The sequence below is a fragment of the Lates calcarifer genome, linkage group LG10 (genome assembly GCF_001640805.2).
Source record: "Lates calcarifer isolate ASB-BC8 linkage group LG10, TLL_Latcal_v3, whole genome shotgun sequence".
Lineage (NCBI taxonomy): Eukaryota > Metazoa > Chordata > Actinopteri > Centropomidae > Lates > Lates calcarifer.
This window is the reverse complement of record NC_066842.1, coordinates 8,948,009-8,973,110: the sequence shown is the minus strand read 5'-3', so window position 1 is coordinate 8,973,110 and position 25,102 is coordinate 8,948,009. Positions and strand designations below refer to the sequence as shown.

Sequence of the window (25,102 nt, the reverse complement as noted above, 5' to 3'; positions counted from 1 at the left end):
AGAAACCGCAAACAGATTTCATCACGCAAGTCTTTTGCAATACTGTGTCAAATGCAAGATCAAGCCTCTTTTCACGCTGTTTATTTATGGGTGGTGGAAGAAGAACAAGACTCTGTTTCAAGTCCAAGTTATGTAAAAGTATATCACATAATGTACTTAAAGTAAAGTGCTATATTGGATTATAAATGCTGATGTAGTAATGTGTAGCTTAAGAAGCATTTTTGTAGCTGGTCAAGTAGTTTATATACTGCTGGGAAGTTTAATCTAGACTAATGCTCCATACTGTATATTGACTGTTGTTTATGTGTTCTGCATGTAGAAACTAGTAACTAACACCCAGCAGGTCAGGTAATTGTAATGGAGTAAATGTTCCCCTCTGAATAAAAGTGTAGAGCAGAAATATAAAGTGGCAATAAAATGAAAATACCCAAGAAAAGTCTCAAGTAAATAAACTTTGTTTCTTTCCACCAGTCACAGTCACATGTAGTAATTCCTCGCTGTCTAGAAGTATGGGGGATGCACATAAAACAGAAGCATATTCCATTTTCAAGATTCAAAAGTGATATTATTGGCTGTAAAATTCAGCAACTTGGTTATGATCAAAATAAGTGAAAACCAATACAGCTTGACAGCTTTGTGCATATTTACAAAACAAACTGTGAGAACTAATTGATAAAAAATCATTTTATTTCAATTACAGAAGTGAACATACATAACAAGTGAAATGAGGAACAAGTGAACAAATGTAACACACTCTGCAAATAAAATGAGTGTTGAAATAAAACGTATAACCAGATAACCAGAATAGCCTGCTGACACTGGTATAGTAGGAAGTAGTAGTCTTGTGTCTGTTTTTGTCTGATACCCACTGCTGTGTATTGTAGAGAGAGTAGATGAAATAAACTGTATTCAGCCTACCTCTTTTCAGTCTGCTGAAAATCTTATCATTGTTATTTTTTATGAAACCAGCTCTGTCACCATTCTTTAAAAAACCTACACCAATTCCCCTCAAATAGTCAAACCCCAAAACACCCAAGAGGCCATGGGAACAGTCCAACTGGCCCTTTTCACTCACATTCATTCCAGCTTGGAATGAGCTAATCCACCTAACCATGAACACAAAAGCCCATGTTGCATCACAAATCCCTTAACCTTTATAGACACAGCCAACCAGTGTTTGTTTTTGCAATTGCGGATTGTTTGGGCGGTTTGTAAAGAGATGACAAGCATATCCTCCTTTGTCTGTACAGAACGTACAGTGAGTGCACCATACATTGACACTGCATTGCATTAACATCTGTGGTTCAAAGAGGACGAACCAAGCCATGCAGCGATGTGATACTGTGGAGAATCACATAAAGAAGCTACTGGATACACTGGACAATGGACTTCTAAAAACAGCAGCAGACAATATCATTCATCTGGTCATCAAGTTTTAATACTGCTATCAGTGCCTTTAATTAGCTGGACATGTCCACTGGGTAACTACAGCAAAAGAGATCTTACAGGAACTGTCCCCTATTCACCCATATCCACAGAGCCCTAATGAAAAATTGATTGGCTAATAACACAGGCTGAAAGTCTAGTCCCTTTGCACCAAGCACACAGCAACATCTTCCACCTTCACGTCATTTGACACGAAACACAACAATAAGTCACCCGGGTAGGATACAGATTTTGCATTATTAATTCACAGGGAACATGTAAACAATCGCCTGTGTTTATAGAAGCAGGGGCAAGTTCCAAGAAGAGTGATTACTGAGTTTTCTTGAATAAAACTCAAGACTCTCATCACGTCTGCAACTCAGACTGATACAAGTAGAAAAGCTGTCCAGATAATTTAATAAAGTTGCCTCTTGGAAGAGTTCCAGTGCAGGCTAATAAACTTCTCCACAGTTCAACAGTGCATTACTCGACTTGATGAGGTAGAGGGCAACATGTTTACAAGACTCCAATTATCACCGCACAATCAAATGAATGTGCATCTGATCAGTTTCCGTAGTCCCAGGTTACTTGAACCTGGTCAACAAACACTACAGAATACCACTCACTCTGAAGGGGACAAAGGTCAGAGGTTGATTAGCTTGGTGCATTTTTTAAACTAAACAATTAGTCCCTTTTACTAATATAAATACTTGATTTCTGTCTGAATACAAACTGATTACCAGGCTCAGAATTTATGCAACTATATATTTTACTGTCACTCTATTTAAAGGATTTTTGCAGCAATGACACATTAAAATACTCCCTTGTACTGAGTTCCAGCTGAACATACTCAGTGCAAAAACATGCAGTGCTACAGATAATACTTTCCCTCTTCATCCACACAGACAGCCTATTATAATACAGACTGTTGACCTCCCAATTTTTCCTAACATGACTGAGCATGGGTCCAATACATCATATTTGAGGCTGCCTGTTTTGTAGCCTACAGCTGCTGTCCAAAATCCTAACACCAAAAAAATGCAGCACACTGAGCCTGAAAAGCTTAACTTGATTATTGAGAGCACTACATAAAAATCATATTAAATAAGTACTCAGTATCAGCTCCACCAAGTATTACTGATGTTGTAAAATCAAGATGAAAGCTCAATTATGTAAATCACAGGGAAACATGATTGAAAGATGTTTTTATTGTCAAATGACTTGACCATCATTTTCTGTCCACATTAATTTGTCCAAAAGATTGAATCCGTGATTTACCAAGTGCCACCCATTATAGCCTGCTTGGTGCATTCTATATACAAATCTATATACACAATTACTTCAGATCCACATGATGCTGCCCCATCCTTTGGATTGGCAAACAAACAAGAAATAAAGGTTATAACCTTCAGCAATAACAACATCTCACAAACCAATTCACATTATGACAAGTTTTTTTCTTGTAATTGTTAGAAAATAAAAAAGCATGGCCATGTAGGAAAGCAGTGAAAAACAAACCGTTCAGATTCCTTCAAAGTACAAACAAGATCTGCAGAAAAGGAAAGGCTTGGAGGCAATGAAGCATAAAATACTATGTACAATAAAAAGCACAATCTACGATGCAGGTTTTCAAGGGTTCATTCCTGAATGGGCAGATACTGGTGGACTTACTTTCCACTGGAGTTGATTTTAATTTGTCCTCTTGGTGAGTTTTGCTCTGCTGACTGGGTACTGAGGAGTCAGAAGTAGGAGCAAGGTTAAGAGTGAAAGCAAAATTCACATAGGATGCTGTGTCATAAATGCATTATGTTATGACCACTCAGTGACCGGTCTGCAAAGCACTCTGATTGGTTGGCTGCTGAGTTTTCAGAGTCCAATGGTGCTATTACAAGTGGTACAGTGTGTCAGACACCAGAGACTGCCTGGCTATTATAATCAGTGGACTCCATTTTGAGGATGTAAGGGATGATGCTGTCAATCTGCACGTTGCCGATGAGCCCAGCGAAAAACAGCTCCTCGGTGACAGCTGCACTTATCAGCCTGAGGGCAGGAAGACGCAGCAACAGCTTGGACAACCTGGGAGTAATGAGGAGGAAAGGAGACAGAAAATCTAAACATATGTATCAAGTACATCAAAGTTATAATCCCAAATCTTTCCTGCTAAATATAGAATAAGTCTGTAGTAGCACAATAGTGCCTTTCCAGTGGACTAACCGATAGGAGTCTTCTGGGTAGGTCCTGGTGACATAGTCCTGCAGCTCCATGTAAGCCTTCTCCTGGAACCTCTCGATCTGTGGGGTATTATCTATGCCTGGGTGATCTGGTACAAACACAACATGTGCACACAGCCAGATGTGAGTCTATGAACATCTAACCATCTGTAACACTTTTGTTCTGGAGTTCCAACATGCTGAGGATTTTGCCCTGATACAAAAAGACCTTGAATGTGCAATTTTCATGTTGGAAACGGGCCACTTATTTACGCACCAGGACTGAAGAGAATGATGGCTTTGAGGTAGGCATATTCATAAGAGTCTGGGGACAGCTTGGACATGCTGTTACAGAACTCCTGCATCCTCCAGATGTGTTCCATTACTAGTTTCACTCGCTCTGGGGACAGCTTCTCTGTAGGACACAAAAAAGCACAACAAAAACATGAGGAAAACATGAGGAAACAAGAATGTAAAGGGCCACGCATCAGTATAGTCTTTAGCAAAATCAAGACAAACTACATCACAACAAATGAACATGACACGTTTAAAATCAGTTTATTTAATCAGGCTTAATTAGTTCATTCTCAGCATCCCAATGAACACTGTGCAGGCATGCAGAGCCCTCCTACCTTCCTGTAAGCTGGTCTGCAGATGGTTGATAATGGCACTTAAGATGGTACCAACATTCATAACATTGGAACACTGTGCCAGACCCAGGGCGAACAGTTCATTCCAGCAGGCTTTCATCAAGTTAATATCATTGTCTTGACCACTGCAAAACAAAATAAGATTAATGTGAAACTGCCATTTTATAACTGACATGTAATGACAATGATTTTAAAAAGGTGTATTTATGAAACAAAGAAAAATCTTGTGACATATGCTTACCCAAGGGTTTGAAAGGCAGGTATGGAGCGTGCCCAGTGCATAGAGAGAAAAAGTAAGCGGGAAGCTGACTCACAGATGTAATTGACATTGAGGTACTCTGGCACAGGCAAAGGCATCATAAGCTGTAAAGCAAAAGGAGAGGACATGACTTCAGCATTGATCAGAAAACTGTGTAACTCTGTAAAAATCAGCATTGTGTTTTGGTCTTAGATGGAGGGTCGAGGTCAGCAGCTGTGCTTTTACCTTGAAAGGGATATGGCTGTCAGAGAGAAGAGGTCCTTCCAACTCCACTACAGGACCTGACTGGTCCCCTGACATGAGCTGCATTGTGGCCTCCAATGAGTCCCCTGCTGAGACATCACCAGGGTGCAGGACTTTGGCCAGGGTGTCAAAAGCTCTAACAACAAACAAAATATGAAAACAAAAGGCTCACAATAATTTTGACTTACACTTCTGATATACTGTAGCTCACAAGGAATCAGGATACAACTCAAAGCACTGCAGTGCACTCCTAACATAGTCCAAGATGCTATATTTTTTGATTGACTACAGCCTAATATAATTAAGTCCTTAAAAGCAGAATCAGAAACCACATGGCCCTACAGGAAATTCTATTAAAGCTTTGTGACAAACCGAATAAACAGCAAATAGCCTCTGGGTTTCTCTCTAATGCCTCTGTAGGTCTCAGCTAGCTGCATCAACTTATTCAGAAACCACTGGTCAGTATCAAAGCCTTTTGATTCGTCGTGACATCTTCCTCACCGAGTGATATCACTTGCACTTTGCTCATCTCCTTGGATGTCTGTCATTGAGCTGTCGCCATTGCTAAGCGTTTCGACTCCCATCAGATCGTTGCCACTGTCGCTTGCCTCCCTGGTCTTGTTGAGGTGGGCGAGGGACGTCACAACGTTTGCCAGCGTACCAAGGTCACCCTGAGATGGGTCATCCTGCTGAGGAGGGCAGTGTAATTATCACATGTGCTTCAAAAACACAAAGTATTTGTGTGATAATAATACATGTTAATGACTGTACCTATTGCTTAACTGCTTCCAGAAACAAGGACAAAACTGATCCACAACTCACAGATGTTAAGACACGTGTGCTATTAATAAACAAGCAATTACTACTTTGCTAATTGTAAGTGGTCAATCCGATGATGATAAAATCCCAGTATTATTTTTAGCTGTCATATTTAAGGTTAGAATAAAATGAAACTTTTGTAAAATGTACTATAATTTGATTGTATCAGTGTTACCTTGTCAGGGGATGCTGGGATCAAGATGGTATTTTCCAGCTTGGAGAAGGGTTGTTGGATGTTGAGCAACATGCTTGACTCAAGCAAACTTGTAGACCTGCAGTTAGAGATTTGACACCTCATATATCACACTGTATTGTACATGATCAGTCTAAAGTTGTAGAACACCCCTATTTTCCAGTTTTTATTTAAATTTCAGCAGTTTAAGTTACCAAAAACTAACAGTAATGGATTAATGACTTTTCAGTCATTTCAGTTTCAAGTTAATTAAGCATTTTAAGTTGATGCAAACATACCAACTTTTGTTGATTACTTACAGAAACTCTGTCTGGACAGAGGCGGTGTCAGGATAAATTGTGTTATTACACCGTCTGAAGCATTACAATCAGAAAGTAGAACTGTATATTGCTATCAGAAAGGTGAGAAAAAAGCGAGTAACACAGGAAGACAGACTGGTTTGTCAGGGGTTCATCCTCCAGCACAATACTGATCCAAAACATTAGAAGAAAAAAAACAAAACAATACGCTTTAAATGACGGAAAACCAGCACAGTCTTCAATCTTAAACCCCATCAAGCGGGTTTGGGATGAACCGGACAAAAGGTGAAAGCTGAGCAAACTACAACTACAACACACTTGTGGGAATGTCTGCAGCGGTGTTGGCAAGAACTTTCAAAACTGAATGTGTTTGGCTGCTGGATGAGTCAAAAATTAGATTAAATGTTGTTAAACAAAAAGATTCATGATTTCTTTTCCTTTTTAATCTTATGTTTATTTGTTCTATGCTTAAATTTCAGAGTACATAGACACATTAAACTATGTACATTTCAATAAATACTGGAAAAATGGAGGTGTTCGAAAACTTTTGACTGGCAGTGGACAATGCAAAAGAATGCAATATAATAATTATCACTAGATGTACAGAGCAACTGGGCTTCTTGTTTCATGTAATGTGATAAAGGTCATTATTCAAACTCTTACCCATTTATTAGCTACACATGTACCATCTAATTTAATTACATCCAATCCCATGCCCTGCAAAAGTCCCATCTTTCTTAAGCTTATAATGGTCAGATGCTGAGGCAATAGTTAGTACTGATATTGTATTTCACTGCATCATATTGACAAGCATTTCTAATTTCCTCCCTCAATCATGTATGTAAATGGAGAAGACAAAACACAAGGGACAACTTTCAATATGATGCAATCCAATACAACATCATAGTTATGAGAAATGTAACAAAGATATCATTTATAGCAGGGCTATTTGTTGTGTTGTATTAGACTGTACAGGTGTATTCAATAATCTGATAAATCAGTGTATTATAATTTGGTAAGTGGCCTGTACCTAGCAGTTTCCTTGTCAGATACAAAAGTGGGTGTGGCAGCCAGGGGGCTACACAAGTTCTTGCGGATGTAGATCTTCTCTGTGGAGGCAGCACAGTTGACAGATTTCTCTCTGGTGGTCACTTCCACAGGCTTCCTCTCACACTGCACGGCTAAAACACAAAATAAAGACATCAGACCTTATTTATGTGAGTCCTGAATAGCATATCCACAGCCATATATACTGAATATTACTGCCTCTTACAGTCTTGTTTCATGCCCAGAGCTATGCAGCGCTGCAGTCGACAGTACTGGCATCTGTTTCGGTGAAGCTTGTTGATGGCACACTCTCCAGAGCCCCTGCATGTGTACACCAGGTTCTTCCTAATGCTGCGTTTGAAGAAGCCCTTGCAGCCCTCACAGCTGACAGCTCCGTAATGACGCCCTGAGAGATGGAGGAAAAAACAAAAACAGGGTTGCATTGGTGAGCGCTCAGGTGGTACTAAAAAACAATAATGTTAAAGTATATTAAACTTTCCTACCAGAGGCCTTATCCCCACAAACAACACAGTACTCCACAACTGGCTTCACAATAGACTGGTCTGAGCCTTCAGTCACAAACTGAAAAACAACCCCAGACAATGGAATAATTTAATACAGCAAACATAAGATTCAGTGTAGACCAACTAAACATGTGTATGCTTCAGTCATAAGACCTTTCAGCAACTTGTTTATCAAAACTGACTGTTGCTAATATCCTCTAGCAATACCTGAATCTGTTGCCCAGCTAGTTCAGGGCTGGCAAACAACAGCTGGTTAACCCCAGAGCCGTCTGGAGTGGCGAGGATGACCTTGTTGGGTGAGCCCTCCTGCTTGGCCAGGATCACCTTCCCACCGGGGGAATAGTCAGCATTTGCAAGAATAAATTGCTGCTTTCCGGGGGAAGATGGCTCAAGTGCTGTGACGATCTGGATCTTCTGACCAGTCTGCTGATCTGTTACAATCTATTAGAAATCAAAAAAAAAAAAAAAAAAAAAAAAAAGAACATGAGGGCTGACTGTAGATGCAGAAACAGCAGTTGGGGTTAAGCTAATTTATGTGCACATTGTACATATGTGTTCATTCACACACAATTAAAACAGAATAACAGTCTCAAGTGGTGCACAGGCTGACACATCACCTGGATTCTGTGTCCTAAAGCCATGTTGTTGTCTGCTGACACAAGCTGAATCCTTTGAGTCTGTCCATCCATTCTGATACTGCGCACACCTTCTTCCACTGCTCTTCACATCAGTGCCCCATGAGGCATGCACACCTGTAGAGAATGTTTTGCTTTACTTCATGTCTTATTAAAGCAAATCTAGGACCAGGTCAAGGAATACCTACATGGGTATGGATAGCTTTATTCTCTAATTTTCACAATGCTTACCAACAGATCACAAATGTGTAGTTCCATTTTCTAAGGGCTGGGTAATTTCCTAAAACAGCTGGGTAGTGTAGTTGTTGTGCGCTTGCTGGTGACTATTTTTAGCAGATTTGTAATCATTAGGTGGACTAGAAAGTATTCACAGATAAATGTGGTGGCATATGTGTCGCTGGCTCTCAATAAAATGCAGTGCTCATGGTAATGTAAGAACAGTTCTGGACAATTATGGAGGTTGATGATGCAGAGGAATAAGCTCTATCAAGCTACACTGACAATACTTTGAAACAGGACCAATTTGTTGACAATAAAAATATAGAATATCAACTGGCTTATCCTTTCATCAACGTTTGAGTTCTGTGTTGAATTACAATCCCAGATGGCATTTCATAAAACTTTTAACTCAAGTGTAAATATCATTTTTATATACTGATGTGTGTGGAGGAACCCGGAGCTCAGACTCGGGTTGTTTCCACTTAGATACACCGTATCACAGATCAGACCTGTTATCACGATGGCCACAGACAGTGATTAAGTCTTACAAACACTTAACTGACGGTACAGGTATTCTTATTACACCTCATGTTTACTTGTCTACCTCTCCCTTCAGTTGGAAGATATTTCTGATCAAAACTTAATCGATATTTCTAAATAATGAACAGAGCTACTAAAGTCAAAATTAGCTTGAAGTTATCTGTGTTAAACCAACAGATAACGAACAAACACCTGATTCATTTTATTGCATGTCACTAACTAACGTTAGTTTGTGGCCTGTGCTAACAAATCTAGCCGGCGCTAGCTTGAAACTGCACTAATGGTGGCCCGGTAATAAAATACAGCTTAATATCACTGTTAAGCGACTACAACTGAGCGGTAAAGCTACAGTAATAACACAAACAAGCTCTAGACAGCCAGCTATTTAAAATCGATACGGAAGATAAAGGTATTTCTTTTCCTGTGGGTGAAAGGTCAACATTGAAGGGTTAAAGCATGCTAGGGTTCAAGGCCCGTGATACCGAATCGTAGTCAACGGCGGGACTTCGGATTTGACAAACTGGGCAAAATTCGTATTAAGTCTCTTACTGGATTTCAACATCATTCAGCAGTTTAGCAGGAAGGCTGGTGATACAACACTACGACCCGCCGCTGACGCATTCTCACTTAAATCAGCGATGTGACGGTTTAGGTTGCAGAGACTGGTTAGCAACGCTAGCACAGCAGCTAACATCAGCTAGTGTTAACACCCTTAGCTGACGCGGCTAAGCTTATCGGCTAATTAGCATGTCCGCTAACATTGCTTCTGTTGCTAAAATGTTTCAAACAGCTACATGTAAACGTTTGCAAAAGACGCAGCTATGTAGTCGTACACACATACCAACATTATTATGTACTTGCCAGATTTGATTTTTAAACGGTGAGCTTCGGACCTCAATGCTAAAGAGCTAGGATAGCCTTTGCTAGCAAGTAGCTAATGGCAGCTTCCCTGCTGTAGACCTACTGCACACTCCCTCCCTTCCTGTGTTACCGGCAACTCGTGGCTCTTTCATGAATCTCTCATGCGTCCACATTAGTAAACAATTCTTACCTGTCGAGGAGCTGTTAGGCCAGTTAATGTATTGCTTTCAATAAATTAATATTTTAAGTGTTTGCTGCAGTTGGTGGGAGGGTCAGAGTTCGTGACCTTTTTTTCATCAATAAACGACTTTTGCACATGCGCAGTTAGGTCGCGGGGGTTCACTGCCCGCGCCGGTTTGTGATGGTATAAACCTGTCAAATGTAATTATCTTCTTATTTGGCCTCGGTTTTTACAGGAGCAGTGTCATGTCTGTGGAAATCATAATCAGATCACGCAGTATACAATAGCGAGAAATTTCAATGATCTACTCACGCTTAACGCACCTCATCAGTTCTGTATGAAGTCCACCTGATGCCACACAGTCAAAGCAAAAACATAAGGCTGCTTCAGCGTTGTGTAGAAGTAATAGTATCTCAGTATTTTACTAAGGGGTAAATAAAACTTTCCCTGAAAAAAAAAAAACTTTTAGAGGAACGGACAACACTACTGAATGTAATATTTTGCTACCACTTTCTGACGTTGTTTATGGATTCATTAATCATTTATAAATGATTTACACATCAGTTAAGTGCCAACCTGCTCAATGTAAATGTAAACAGTTTAGAAAAGGATTTTGGACCAGATGTAACATATTACTTTTGCTGACTATCAAAACACACTGCTTTTCCTCTATTTTAATGTGCATGCAAATAGTTTGTTCCTACTTGTACAAAAAGCAGAGTAAAACAAAAATATATATATTACAGTAATTTAAGCAGTAAAAACAGGATTAATGGAAATTTTAAACATTTTAATTTACAATCATCTATATTTACAGGCGAGTGTAGAGATATAATCTATGTACAGCCATCTAAGTGACTTCAGTGCAAAACACATTATCGTTCAGTTATGTAGTACAGTTACGGTATGTCTAAACAGTGAATATTACCCTGGTACACCATTAAGACTTCAGGTGAGAAGTTACAGAAAGGCTTAATCATATAAAGTGAATGTTTCTTAGACAAGCTTGAAGAGTGCACACTGTGTTCTATGGCCAACTTCACAAGTGTGAAATAAAGTCATTATTCCCAAACAACATAAACCATCTACGTGATTTATTTTGGTCCCTGAATATTATTGAGTAAATTTGGATTAAAATGATAGGACAGTATTCATTACAAATCTATAGACCTTTTCTATAGGCTTCTGAATCTGTGCTATGGAGATCCAAGCTAGACACTTAAATTAATATGTTGTAACAAAATCAAAGCATAAAAGTCTAAAATAGCTACAGATGACTGTGGCATAATTCTTAAGCTCTAGCCAAAACTATATAAAAACCTGGTGGAAAAGATTCACGTTAACATACAAAAATAATATGGGTAATTTCCACCTTAACAGGAATGGTCTAAAAACAATGTAAAAGATTACTACAATTAATCTGATAAAAACAGGAAAACACTTTATATGTACTTAATTTCATAGGGTGCCTCCAGATGCTTTTTGCAGAATTCAGAGAGCACTGAGGTAAAAACATTTTCAGGCAAAGGTGAGAGTGTATGCTGGATAACTTCACACACGGTCTGAGGGAGTTACAGCACAGTGGCTTCTTTGAATGAGCTGATCCATCTATTTGAAAAAAGAGAAGAAGAAATAATACATTAGTACTATTATTGCTGCCATCATATACAGTAATAAGTAGCATCCTTCTTTATACTGTACCTCTGGGCTGTTTGTGCATCATCCGCTTTAAAAATGTAGTAAAGTGTGTTTTTGTGGTAGAGCTTAAACTGTAACTTCTGAGATGAATCTACTTTCAACATGAATCCCAACAGGGGCTGACTCTCTAAGGCTGCAACATCCTGCATAAAGACACAATAAAACATAGATGTTAGATGGACATCAAATCAATTCCTATTGAATTCCTATTATAACATGATGACAGGTTTTCAGACAAGTAGGGGGCCTTACCTCACTTGCAGCGTACGTGTACAAGACTTTGTCTTTGATGACGAACCACAGCCTCTTCCCCTGCTTCTTATTGCCCTTGGACCTCTGCAGATACCCACTCATGGAGGAGTTGTCTGTGTTTGCTGACACCTGAAACAAGTAAAAACTCATCTGGTGAGTTTTCTGGTCACAATAAACAACAGTGCATCCTGATCAGGAGAAAGCATCAGTCACCTCTTTAAGTGCTGCAGGTATCTTCTTCTGCCTCCTGGAGAAAGCAAAGGTCGCTCTGCTTCCAGGGGATACAGCTGCTGATAGGCACTGTTCACCTGATGAACAGGAATATGCAACATGCAGTGGCTTAATACACAGAAAATACAGGGAAGAGGAAGAAAAATATAATTGCAAAAAAATGTTAGAAGGAAGCTACTCTTACTTTTCTGTTGCTGAAGAACAACGAAACACTGGTCACACACTCGTGCAAACTGGTTCTTAAGGTATTCAAGACAGTGTTTGTTGGAAGAACAGGACTGGCACACCACCTGACAGGATGGTAAGATACAAACGTTTTCACTCTTTTTTTTTTTTTACAACAGCAACTGTAATATGATCTACTTTTCTCTTGTCTTTAAAGGAATAAATTAGACGTTCTGAGAGACGCTCATTCCTTTTCTTGCTGAGCATTAGATGAGAAGACTGATGTTGGTATATGTCTGTACAGAAAAAGCTGATTGGTAAACACAACAAATTGCTCTTTTAGTGAGGGTTTATGTGTCAGACTATTTGTTGGAAAGGACCACTGACTTCCTGCAGTCCTACTGTGAGGTTGCCAGGAAACCAGAGGATGCTAAACTTGTGTAATTTTTGTACAGTTGAAACAAACAAGATATAATTTGTTTAAAAAGAGCTTTACAGGTGCTGGTAGGGCACTTTTTGTCACCTTTCCACATGCACGGCAGTGGTGTCTCCTCCACGTTAGGGAGAACTCACAGGTGCAGATCATACACATGGTAGTCCGTGGGTCAGGGATCCATATTGGGGCTTTGGATCCCAAAGGAGCACCATCACCACTATCACTCAGTTCTACCTAGATATTGTAAGTAAAAAAAAATGCATGACTTATCGCTCACTGCTCACACAAACACCATGAAATGGACTTTTTTGTTTTGATCACACTAAAATCGGCTTATACTTTGCAAACAGGGAACAAGGCAAGGACATCTTACCTCTTCTGGAGGTCTGCCAGATATAAAACTGATCTTCTTCCTGGTGTAGTCACTGATCGCTGTGGAGATGGCTTCAAGCCATTCATCTCGCTCTGTGGCCGAACTTCAGAAAGAGAAAACAATGTGTAAGTGCACACCTACTCAGCATCTACACATCTTTGCACTACAAGGAGAAACACAGGAGGACTATTATGTAATGAATTATGAAAGAGATATCTTTTGTTTCTGATCAGTACCTTGCAGAGAGAATGAAGGAGCGCTCCACACTCTCAATGTTCAGCTCATTCTGATAGGCCTCCTGGCTTGGTTTGCTAACCTGTAATTATTTTTCACTGTGAGCTGGGATGGCAGCGTATGTCTTATCTTATAATATTATGTGCATGAACAGATGAAAAGTGTAAGGAAATGAGAAGAGAAGTTCTCACCTTCATCCCAGCCAGACTCAGCATGTTCTTGAGCTTGTACTGGCCTGACTGAACAGGAGTGGTGTACAGCAACGTGTCGTTAAACTAAAGGAGAAATGACATAGAAATATCATTTTCATTCTGTCTTTTCTAACACACTACAGGGGAGCTAAGGTGTAACACAGTGAAAAATTAAGTGATTTCAAGTTTTTTTTTTGTTGTTTCATTACCCACAATGCTTTGAAAAAAAGGCAATTAGTTTGGGTATGTATAATCAAAGGTTTGATCACCTTTGAGCCTTGACTTCAAGACAGTCTGAAAGCATGAAGTAAGAGAATGAAGAGACAGATGTGGTGTACTGTACCAGGAAGAACATTCTGGGCTGCATGACCTTCCTGGACAGCTTCATCAGGATACCTTCTTTCAGGAAGATCTGGAGCACAAAAATGTCACAAGAGCACATTAAGCTATGATTGTTGTTATTTAATTCAAGGAGACAAGTGGCTATTTCCTGTTGAAGAAGATTGTGTCATGTGATTGAATGCCTCAGAACAGCTTCCAAATCAACCTTAAAATGAGAATGAGTTCTCAACTTTATCAACTGCACTGCTTCATCTGAAGACTGTATTAGTGTTTATGGAAAAGGACTTTGGTAATTAATGTAAACTGAGTAGACATCAAAGAATTACAATGCCTTATTAATGTAATAAAATCTAATTAAATACATATTTTAATGGTTTACATTTAAACGATCAACACACACTAATAAAAACACTGAGCAACTTCTATCAGGTCTTACCCGCCCAGGCTGGACTATCTCACGGTGGCCGTTCAGACTGCACTGCACCTGAATCAGCTTCTGGAAATTATCCTGAGATTTATATTTTTAAAAAAAGTGGAGATCAGTGACCTGTATGGAGCATTTTATCAGTGATGTGCTGACAGACTGTCAGATATGAAGTGGCTCTCACCCCTTGTTTCATGATGTCATTGGCATGATTGGCCACATCTTTTACCAAAGCAAGGGCAGCTGAGTGAAAGAAAAAATTTAAAAAAATCACAAATATGATAGGGAATGTTACAATTCCACTGACACCATCATGTGAATTGTAAGATGTAAGAAGGTCCTTGGTTTACCTTGTGTGTCTCTGTAATCATTTGAGTCCTCAGAGAGGTTTTTCAGATAATCTGAGACAAAATCACAAACATTTCAAAGCCAGCAACCAAACAAGTGAAAGCTACTTTGTACACTGGGTCAACAAGTGCTCAGTGTTGTGTAGTAAATGCCTGGAATGTAAACTTAAATTAAAATCCTGGATAAAAAGGTCTGCAGGTGCTTACATAATGAAATTACACAAGAGCTGACGTGAGGAACATTCTTCACATTCTGGCACCGAGCGACCAAACCTGATACATTAGACTCATGACACCCACTAAGCCCACTCATGTTAAAGCTTGTGTTATATCACTCAATCTGATTTGGCCTGCACTTCAAAAAATCTCATTATGTGAGGACTGAAGAAGCACGACAGAACTATTTTTGTTTGTCTATACACTAGGGGGCAGCATGATGCCTGTGATGAGACGCCACAAGCCAGTCAAACATGCAATGGCTAAGAGCATGTTACTACAATTATGCCATGATTTGGATTTAATGATGTGTCAAGAAACTACATTACATTGATTAATTTAATTCTGTAAAACTGACGCTTCATCAGAAGTACCTGTGAGCAGCAGCTGATACTGAGGAATCCTCTGAACCGGCTTCAGTAGATAATGCTTCAGAGCCAAGTTGGCACAGCGTGGACTGGCCTTGGACAAAGAATGACACAGTTCAAAAATGACAGCATTTTCAGGAAGAAACCAACACACACATGCACACATCTTCTACACACACATAAATGATCAAGCCTCATCAACCCAAAAGACATACACCCCTCCCTGACAGAGAAAACAGGTCAAGCGAGACTTGTTACCTCAAATTCCCGGACCACGGCTCCGAATGCTGGGTTCCTCTTACTCTGCTCTTCCAGTAGAGCCACATTCTTGTCAAACTCGCGGATGTATGTGGAGTACATTTTCAGATAGGGCCCTTTCTTCAGGAAGATGTCTGCTAGTTGCGCATTCTCATCCCTGTACACAGAATAAAGTAGGGCGAGATAAACTAGACACCGTGACACCTCCTTCAGTAAATATGTCTGTTATCATTTCAATGTCATTTACAGCACTTTAACAAACATTATTATTGTTTATGTGTAACATTTAAGTTGATTATTCATGTTCTCTTGTCCTGGAGTTCCTTCCTGCCATTGTTTTACAGGGACAATAGGGAGTTTCACATTAACAGGTGTAACAAGTGTAACAGAGTATATCTGGGAGTGACTGGAGAACACTATTCATGATAAAAAAAAATACACATACAGACTGAAGGCAGCAGTGAGACGGAGTACTGCTCTCCAGTCACTCTAGGCTGTGGGTGATAGGCATTTCTCTTTGAATAAAACATGATACTCATGGTTCACATGATACTCATAGTGTATGTTGTGCAACACAACATAAACAAATCAGGTAAACTGAGAAATTAAAGTAAAACAAAATGTAATGTGTACAGTGTTTATCATATGTAATGCCTCTGGAAAACCAGATATTTCAGCACTGCAGGTTTCACCAGATGCATACAACATGCCCAAAAACTATAGTGACACCCAAATATTACACTAATATGAAATCATTAAGCATTTCATTCCAAAACCATGAACAACAATATGTACTTTATATGTACTTTTACTGAGGTGAAGCACTGATATCAAGTGATAAGGCCTGGCAGTTGTTAGTCTATTTCATCCCACAGGTGTTGGGAGGTCAGCGCTCTGCCAAGTCATTCCCCAACAAACTGGAAAAAAATATTTTTCAGTGGGTCTCACTCTCTGCAATTGGATGTTGTCATATTGAAACTGACTGATTGTCATGTTGTCACAAAGTTGAGAGCACATTATTGTCTAAAATATCAGTGTGCAACTGTAGCACATTTCTTTTTTTCCTATTGTGCTCTTCTCACTGGTTTGAAGAGGATAGAGCTCAGTTGGAAAAAATGCAATGTGATGTACCTCCGTGTACCAATCAGGATTTATGCTGTGTTCACATAATATGGGATGGTTGGTAGGGATGGAAAAGATAACGAGTTAACGACTTGCATGTGTTCTCATTAGCTGACAACTCATGACACCTGTGTGATTAGAGAGGTGGTGGTTTGAGAGTTAAATGTGTTTAATGACCCTGAACTGTGGTCTTTGGCTGATGCAAGCCATCTGTATTTGTTTTGTTTTCAGTCACTTCCATATTCATAAGTACCAACTAAGATGTTGTGTCAGAGCTTTCAAGAAAACCAGAGTTTCCCAGTCATAATGGATGATTTGGAAGTTGACATAAATGCTGTTTACAAGTTGGAAACTGGTAATTATAGTGACGCTGAAATGACGTGAGAGCAACATTTTCAATGACAAACTGATGACGATTGGTATATTGTTTGTTCACTGTCAATCAAATCTTATGAAATCATATCTACACTGTCCTGATGAAGTAAATTAGCTTTTGAGTTTTTTGAGTGTTAAACTTACTAATACCTAAAGATGTTTTTTGTAATTATAAATATTGATTTTTTTTAATTGTGAACATTTAATGTTATAAAGATGAAGTTTTAAGTTTTATGAGGCATTAAGATCTCCCGGCTGAGCACAAACCTTGAAAACCCGTCCCAGTAAACTCTGTATGGAGTCAAACATGTCCTTGACATACCTCTGACCATATGGTTAACTATCTATTGCTCTTGTGTCAGTAACAGTGAGCAACAAACTCAAAAGTAAAAATACTTTTTCATATACCATTTGGCCAGTCTCTGCTTCAGCTCTCTCAGCAGGTCTTGGTTGAGTTCATAGAGTTGTGGGAGGTAATACAGGATCTGGTTGAGAAGACGCTCCTCAATCACAGGCTTCCCGTTCTGACGAGACGCTTTAGACACTGCATCACGGAAGTCCTGTAGGTCAGATAGTCATGCAGATTAAGAGTCAGATGATCAAACACAGGAACTCAAGCACACTGGGGAAAACCCAGAGTATGCAAAATGTTCTAAACTGGTTTTTGATGAACTGGATCTCTTTAGATGTTCTTATAAAAATAAGAAAGAGAAATACTGCTGACCCATGTCTTACACACACACACACACACACACACACACACACACACACACACACACACACACACACACACACACACACACCTGACTTGCATTAAGCATCCTCAAATTTCCAGGATAAAGTGAATCAGGGCTTTAAAAAACAAGAAAAAAAAGAAACTAGCAGAAGAGCCTGAGGGTGCCATTTCTGCTTCTCTTTCTGATGATGTGGAGTTTTTTTGGTGGTTTATGTGGACACATGGCAAATAAAACTGCTTACAAACTGGGCACCCAGTAGAGAGCTCCTGTGGTTAACGTGTAATCTCTTCCTACTACAACAGCTGACAGTGATGGATGTGGATCATGTGGATGTTAGAAAATAAATATGGATGATTCACAAAGTAAGAAAAGAATCAGCAGTGAGTGCATATTTGTTAGTGATCTAATGTTACAGCCCAGAGTTAAGTGGGTACAGTCACTAATTGATTGTCGCTGATTTTCATGATTTCACTTCAACTTTAAAAGGATTGAGAATATTCTCTACGGTCTAACACTACTATCTATGAGGCTTTGAAAGCTCATCAGATGGACCAACAGTACTTTTATCATCAAGCTAAAACTCACAGCTGGTACTATTTTTCTGTTTCTCACAAACCAACATTTAGGAGACAATAGGTTTTCACCTGACAGCCAACAGTACAAAGGGCACAGCAGCAGCCTGGCTAAAAATATGGCTCGACTGATAACTGATAAAAACACACAACAAATGTTATGTTATCATCCACCAGTTTGTGGAAAGTTGGCTGCCTGCCTGGTAGAGATGGAGAATGAACAAATACTAAGTCACCTCCACATTCTTTGTATGACTGTTCCTCATTACTGGACACCAATTTCCTACAGTCTACAGAGACCTAAACACTTCCTGTCTGCACTGTGCACCTGAGGAGCCATCGCTTGTGACTCAGTCTTAATATATTCTTGTTTCATGACCTTTGTCTCACTAAACATCTGCACATATGACTGTATTCATTGTTTAAATGAAAGAGGTAGAAAAATACCAAACAGGACTTTAACTTTAAAGTGTAGGACTTCAACTTTGAGGAAAAACACCACTGCAAACACAGACACAAGGTGGGTCATACTGGGTTGCGTGATGGTTAGCAGGATTCATCAGCCTTCTACGTATCATATGTGTAATCATAGCACTGACGGCTGCTTACATAATATGACTTGTGCCTGTTCCTCTTTTTGTTTGACTGTGTTTGATATACAGTATGCTATTTATATGTCCAATTTTTAAAGTTCAAACTGTCATGTGACCATGTTTGTAGTCCTGATTAAATTACTTAAGAGATAAAGTAATAGACTAAAAAGTAAAAGACTGAAATATTTCTACAACTACTGAATGGACTGATATGAAATTTTGTACACACATTCATGGTTCCCAGAGGATCAATCCCTCTGACATTGGTGATCCCCCGACTTTTCCTCTAGTGCCAACATGAGGTTGACATTTTTGGTTTTGAGTGAAATGTCTCAACAACCACTGCCATGAAATTCCATCCAAAGTCCATAAACTTTGTTTTATGACTAAATATTATGACACTAATGACTGGTACAGGCTTTTCAACCAAAGCTGTACTTTGTCTCCATTTACAAGTGCTAGCATGATAACACACTGACACACATTATACCTGGTTCCACATCACCAAGTTAGCATTGTCATTATGAGCATGTTAGCATGGTGATGTTAGCATTTAGCTCAAAGCACCACTGTGCTTAAAGACAGCCTCACACAGTCACTGGCTGTAGTCTCATTTAAGTTTTATGCTTGATGCCAATATGACCAACCACTGTGTCTGTGTTGGTAGTTGTGATTTATTTCTATAAAACTTGGTTAGACAATAGGCATTAATACCACTTCCTGCTGTATTTGTAACTGTACATTTTGTTTTGTCATGTGTCACAAACATTTCTGGGGAAGTACAGCAGAGAAACCGGATCATGATATCATTTTGGTAGCTTCGATCCACTGAAGATTAAATTGCTCAAAACACCAGAAGGAGACAACATGACTCCGTTTAAGTCCAGACAAGTGTAGTGTTACCGTCAGATCACACTACTTCTGAAAGTCAGGAGAAAACCATGAGGAATGTAGACTATGAGGGCAAGACTGAGGGGAATTGGGTCCGCACACAGTCTTATCCTGCATGGGGTGTGCCCCAGTGGTTAGTGTAATCAAACACATATGGAGAATGTGGGCTCTCACAGTAGCCTAGCACTAGATAAAACATATACAGAATAACACAGGCCTCTGCTCTTGTCACAGCAAACACAGGGTCTGTTTTTGTGTGAAGCAAATAACCCTAAAAAGATGATGTGTGGGGGGGTTCTTACCACATGAAGCATCCTCAGAACATCAACAAACCTAGAAACAAACAAACAATGGGAAAAGCTAAATAAGTTATTTAGATAAATAAAGTAATAAAGTAACAAGTTGTTCCCTGTAAGTACAATAAAAACACATTTCTCACATCACCTCTGGAGTTATCTAGCCATGTTGACATTTGTGGTTTTATTTGCCAAGGTTTTGAGATATCTCCACCCAGTGCAGTTTGGTTGAATGGAATGTTGTCTTTGGTGCTCACAACTTTAAGAAATACAGTAAAAAAAAAAAGAAAAAGAAAAAAAAGACACACTTCTCTGTGCAAAAACAATGTCCTTTGTGTTACATTCTTAATGTGAGTGTTCTATACGATTTTTACACAATACAAACTGTCTCTTTGAAACTTGCTGATGGTGACTGCAAACAACATTCCATTCACCTTAAATGTACTCGGGTAAGGGCACATGTCTCAGAGACAGATATCTAAAAATCAAATAAAACCAAAACTATCTGCATGGCTGGACATCACTAACAGTATGGTGAGATAATATGTTTTTTTTTCTTTTTGTAATTTGAGGGAACCTGTGCTTTAAGAGAAAAAAAATGAGACTCTTACACACTCTCCGAGCTCATGATTTCTGTAGCGATGTGGTGAATCTTGCTCTTCTTCTGTCCACTCTGTGTCTAACAACAGTGCAAAAACACATTTCAGTTAACATTAAAAGTTAACATAAAAAAACAACATAAAAGCACTCACAGCATATACAGTACAAGCATTATAATACTCTCAGTTGCCACTTAATGAGGTATTAAGTGGCAACTGAGTTCTCTATTCACTAGAGAACTTTTGATTGAGCATTTTCATTATACATGAGGTCGATGAAAATGAGGGAACAAAATGTCAAAAAGAATAAAGGTTTTCCCTCCAGGTCCAAGACAAAACCATTATCTCTCAGACCCTGTATGGAACAAACCCCGTGAGATGATTCCAGGAAATATTTCTGAGCACATCAAGGGATTAAAGTCATAAATTATAGACAGCGTCTGCTCTCCTCACCGTACTCTCCTCTGGCTGCTCGGGGTCTCCTTTACTTGAGACAGAGCTGCTATCGCCCTCGTCCTCCTCATCTGAGGACGAGGTGTTGGCCACGATGTCATCATCCGAGGGGCCTTCACCCAGGGGTGCCGCTTCCTCATTGATGGGGCTTCTATCAAAAGGGCAGGGTGTTAGGGGGTCAGGGAGGAACAGAGACAGATGCCAGAGCAAGAACAGGCAGGTGTTGTGGACACAAAGAAGCAGCTGCAGGCATTTTTTAATGCAGCTGTGACACACCTTTAGTCATTCAAATGGCACATGATTAGAATAAAAAGAAGGCTTCAAGAAAGTGAGGATGTTATTTATAGTAGAGGGGGAAGAGATGTGGTTGTAATAAAAACACCTATGTCAGCATATGATGTGTGGGAGTATGTCTTTTTGTCAGTCCAGCAGGATTAGAACATTTCCTGTTTTGATCAAGGGGGAGTCGTAAAAAAAAAAAAAAAAAGAACACACAGGAAAGGGAGCATTTGATGAATCCGGAAAATAACATTTAATGATAATCATCAACGCTGTCACATAACACTAGCCCTGGTCCAGCTGCGTGCTTCAGGTCACAGAGCAGTGATTTAGGTAAATTCTGTCCAAGTCCAACAGAAACAAGCTCCAAACCAAATACAAACCACTCACCACTATCACTTGTTAACCTTGCAGCCAAAAAATGACTAGAAATGAAGAGCTAGAAGGGAACTGCACCAAAGAAAAACTAGAAACTCTTAAATACCACAATCCCCAGAGGGAGCGCTAAATGTGAAACAACAGCACCTCCCTGAAAAAAAGTGCAGAAAATGAACTAGACCGCAGCAAAGCAGTAAACCCAATGAGCCAGAGTCAGTGGGTCTTACATACTATGACGTGTTTACAATAGCCTCTGCATTTAACTGTGACTGGTCTGTTCGTGAGCTGCTCAACGTGTTTTCAACATGTGATGGTTGCGCTGTTTAAACTGAAGGGGGGCGACACACTAAGCCACGGGAGGCAGAGTGCACAGTTGCACAAACTGTAATCCTATTTTTCAACTGACTTCTGCTCACTGGTCATTCATAACACACCATGCATTCTTTACATAAAAGGATAATTACAAAGAGTATGAACATACCAAAAGTTTAACTGAGCTAATTAAGCACCAAAATGGCTGCTGTAGCCAAACTGTTTAAGTATCAGCTCTTCCAAAATCATATTTTATCACTTTCCCAACAGACACTGTGACCCTAGGATCTAAGCATTTAAAAATAGATTAAGAAAATTCAGTGCCTGTTCCTCTGCTTAATTCACAGACTTCACTGTCAGGTTTATAGGGATCATTTCTTTGATAAAAACAAGTTTCAGTTAAAACAGCTGCCAGCCAGCTCATGCACACCACCGTTGCGTTTGAGTGAGGACAAAAAAATCTCAAAACCTGGAGTGTTGGTGGATGCGCTAGGTGCCATCTTAGCCTCAGATAAAAAAGCTGCTGAGCTGCACTGCACTGGTGACACAAACCGATACACTTCAGGCCAAAGGTTCTCTTGTGTTGCCTCTGATAACAACCTATTGTTTGAAGCACATCAAAAACTGTTATGTGCAATCTAAATCTTTAGGTCAATCCGCAATCCATCAACACCTGAAAGGCTTTGCAAGCATGCTTGGCAACATAGTTGTCAAACTCACCTGACGGGAATCTGTAACAAAAGACAATGTGACATGCTTCTCAGATTTCACAGTCACACTCTGTCATTAACTAAATCTTTTACAGGTGACTGGTTTTAAGAAGCCTTGGGTGCTTTCCTGTAGTCTTTTCAGAAAACAAGGGAAGTCACCAAATGTGGAGGAAACTCAGAAATAACTTTAGGGTGTGACATAGAGACAGAAATGAAAGTGAGCATACTCTACCTTTCGCAGTCTGTTAGGTGTCTGATGTTGTTGGTGTCCAGCGTTTTTCTCAAAGGACATATACGGCTCCTGCTCCTCATAAATACCCTCATCGTTGTACATGTTACCGTCCCAGACTGTAGGCTGTGACAAAGAGGCCCGAGGACATGTCCCAACCTTTCCCACATGAACATTCATGTAGTCTGGTATCTCCTCATAATGACGGACGTTCTCATAGTGATCATGTTGGTGTATTCCTGAAGAAAACTCATCTCCATCCACGCTCTGCTCTACCCCAACCAAAGGGCAGGAGAATTTACGTTCACACCTGAGATGTTGGGGAAAGTTCTGACATTCATTTTGCTCTATGTCCACACTTTGTTCATTGTCGTTTGCAGTGCATTCTGGGTTCTGGCCTCCTTTTGCTATCAGCTTGGGCAGCATCTTCACTGAGAGCTTCAAGTCCAGCAGTTTGCGGAAGGAGTTCCTCCTCTGTCCTTCGGAGCAAATGAGGTCAGCGCCAGAAAATGACTTGGCTCTTGGTTTGGACCGTGAAGGCTTGACAATCCTGCTTGCTTTCTTGTCTGGAGGCAAAGGCAGTTCCCTCATTACTCTCTCCTTCAAAGCACAGTCTTCTCTCTCCTCAAAGGATTCCTTCCTCTCCATGTATGCCATTGGGGTGCTGTGTCTCTGGGGTTTCCTCGGAGGCACCTTGACCACCACATCCTCTGCTGCCACGGTGATGGCAGGAGGCTGACTGATCTCCGGCTGACTGTGCGAACGGCTAGAAGAAGGATGGTGCGTGACGTCACTGCAGACTGCCTCCAGATCTTCCTTTCCTTCCATCTCATCCTCTACCTCTTCATCCTCCTTGTCAACTGATACCTCCATCTCATAGTTGCTGCTGTCCCAACCCAGGTCTTCCTCCACCACATCCTTTGGCTGTGGCTCAGGAGCAGAAGCTGGCACTCTCTCAGGTGCAGACAGAAAAGGCTTTTTCTTGGGCGGAGGGGCCGGTGGGGGACAGGCCCTCCTCGCAGACAGAAAAATCATCTGCTTGCTTTCACTAACAGGTACGCTGACAGATGGGGATGGGCTGTCCTTCCCCTCTGACGACACCTTCACCTCTTTAATGTTCATTTCCCTCCCTTCCTGATTTAAAACCTCTTCCCTCTCCTTCTCCACCTTTTCCTGACGGACCAGAGCAGCTGTCCTGGGTTTCCGTGGCACAGGGACAGGGGCAGGTTTCCTAGGGGCTGCCTGGGGCTGGTTTGGCTTGGGGCACACAAGATTTTCGCTCTGACCCAAGAGCATCATCCTCTGGTCCTCGCCCAGGTGCGCTCTGAGGTACTGTGTTACCATTTGCCTCATCGCTCCATGTTCTGTGAGGAAGAGATGGCTTAACGCTCACCACAGGACTGCAGCTGCTGATGTCTGAGTTGAGATTGTGGTCTAAACTAACCATCTCTTGTAGAGATTTATGGTTAGTGAGGTGTTTATCAGTAGAGGCAGGCTGTAGACACACATTTGGTGAGGTAGCACTCACCACCTGGCTCCTAGCAGCGTCTGTTCTCTCTCCTGCTGTCCACTGCACCTCGAGATGTAGGAAGAAATTTTCTGTTTTCTTCAGCTTTACCCTTATGCAATGTTTTCAAGTTTTTCTCCAGTTTGTCTCTGCTCACTGATGTGTTCCTGATGCACTGGCAGTTTTCCTGGCTACACAAGCAAATAGGAATAATATAATCCCAATCTGGCTTTTTGTTTTCTTGCTGTATTCCATTCTGGGAGTTCAACAGACCAACAGTCTGAGGGTTTTCTGTTACAGATGTTTGGTGTAGGCTTTTTGAAATGAGAGGTTTAGATTCCACGGTGGTGGTGAGTTTGGAGAGGCAGGGTTTGGGGGCCAACACTGGCTTTACCCTTCTCTGTGTGGC

The 25,102-nt window shown here is 40.3% G+C and overlaps 2 protein-coding genes across 3 annotated transcripts; both read right to left on the bottom strand.

Moving 5' to 3' along the window:
* Positions 1-2,613: 2,613 nt before the first annotated feature.
* Positions 2,614-10,744, bottom strand: nr2c1 (nuclear receptor subfamily 2, group C, member 1). Of its 2 annotated transcripts, none has more exons than XM_018684503.2 (14): positions 10,115-10,744; positions 8,287-8,421; positions 7,877-8,110; positions 7,649-7,727; positions 7,372-7,551; positions 7,129-7,279; positions 5,782-5,878; positions 5,289-5,476; positions 4,770-4,923; positions 4,527-4,648; positions 4,268-4,410; positions 3,913-4,050; positions 3,640-3,745; positions 2,614-3,501 (listed from the first exon to the last, which is right to left on the bottom strand). In XM_018684503.2, the coding sequence occupies exons 2-14, from the start codon at positions 8,356-8,358 to the stop codon at positions 3,330-3,332; spliced, it is 1,836 nt and encodes a 611-aa protein (XP_018540019.1). In that variant the 5' UTR covers positions 8,359-8,421; positions 10,115-10,744; the 3' UTR covers positions 2,614-3,329. The 2 variants fall into 2 exon arrangements, with proteins under 2 accessions (XP_018540019.1, XP_018540020.1); XM_018684504.2 differs by having other exon boundaries at positions 5,289-5,473.
* A 136-nt stretch (positions 10,745-10,880) lies between these two features.
* LOC108888480 (FYVE, RhoGEF and PH domain-containing protein 6) lies at positions 10,881-24,890 on the bottom strand. Its single transcript, XM_051073247.1, has 20 exons — positions 23,197-24,890; positions 21,279-21,429; positions 20,838-20,905; positions 20,233-20,263; positions 17,546-17,697; positions 15,641-15,797; positions 15,389-15,476; positions 14,802-14,852; positions 14,636-14,694; positions 14,464-14,535; positions 14,029-14,097; positions 13,686-13,769; positions 13,497-13,576; positions 13,261-13,363; positions 12,975-13,121; positions 12,471-12,576; positions 12,269-12,363; positions 12,056-12,184; positions 11,807-11,946; positions 10,881-11,713 (listed from the first exon to the last, which is right to left on the bottom strand). The coding sequence occupies exons 1-20, from the start codon at positions 24,537-24,539 to the stop codon at positions 11,677-11,679; spliced, it is 3,162 nt and encodes a 1,053-aa protein (XP_050929204.1). The 5' UTR covers positions 24,540-24,890; the 3' UTR covers positions 10,881-11,676.
* Between the last annotated feature and the right edge of the window lie 212 nt (positions 24,891-25,102).

Coding starts and splice junctions, on each gene's coding strand:
- nr2c1 (XM_018684503.2), bottom strand. CDS start 8,358: ATGGATGGACAGACTCAAAGGATTCAGCTTGTGTCAGCAGACAACAAC. Junction 4,649..4,769: donor ACAGCCATATCCCTTTCAAG/GTAAAAGCACAG, acceptor TTTGCTTTACAG/CTTATGATGCCTTTGCCTGT. Junction 3,502..3,639: donor TACCCAGAAGACTCCTATCG/GTTAGTCCACTG, acceptor CATTACTCCCAG/GTTGTCCAAGCTGTTGCTGC.
- LOC108888480 (XM_051073247.1), bottom strand. CDS start 24,539: ATGAGGCAAATGGTAACACAGTACCTCAGAGCGCACCTGGGCGAGGAC. Junction 20,906..21,278: donor AGCAGCCAGAGGAGAGTACG/GTGAGGAGAGCA, acceptor CACTGTTGTTAG/ACACAGAGTGGACAGAAGAA. Junction 20,264..20,837: donor ATCATGAGCTCGGAGAGTGT/GTAAGAGTCTCA, acceptor GTTTGTTTCTAG/GTTTGTTGATGTTCTGAGGA.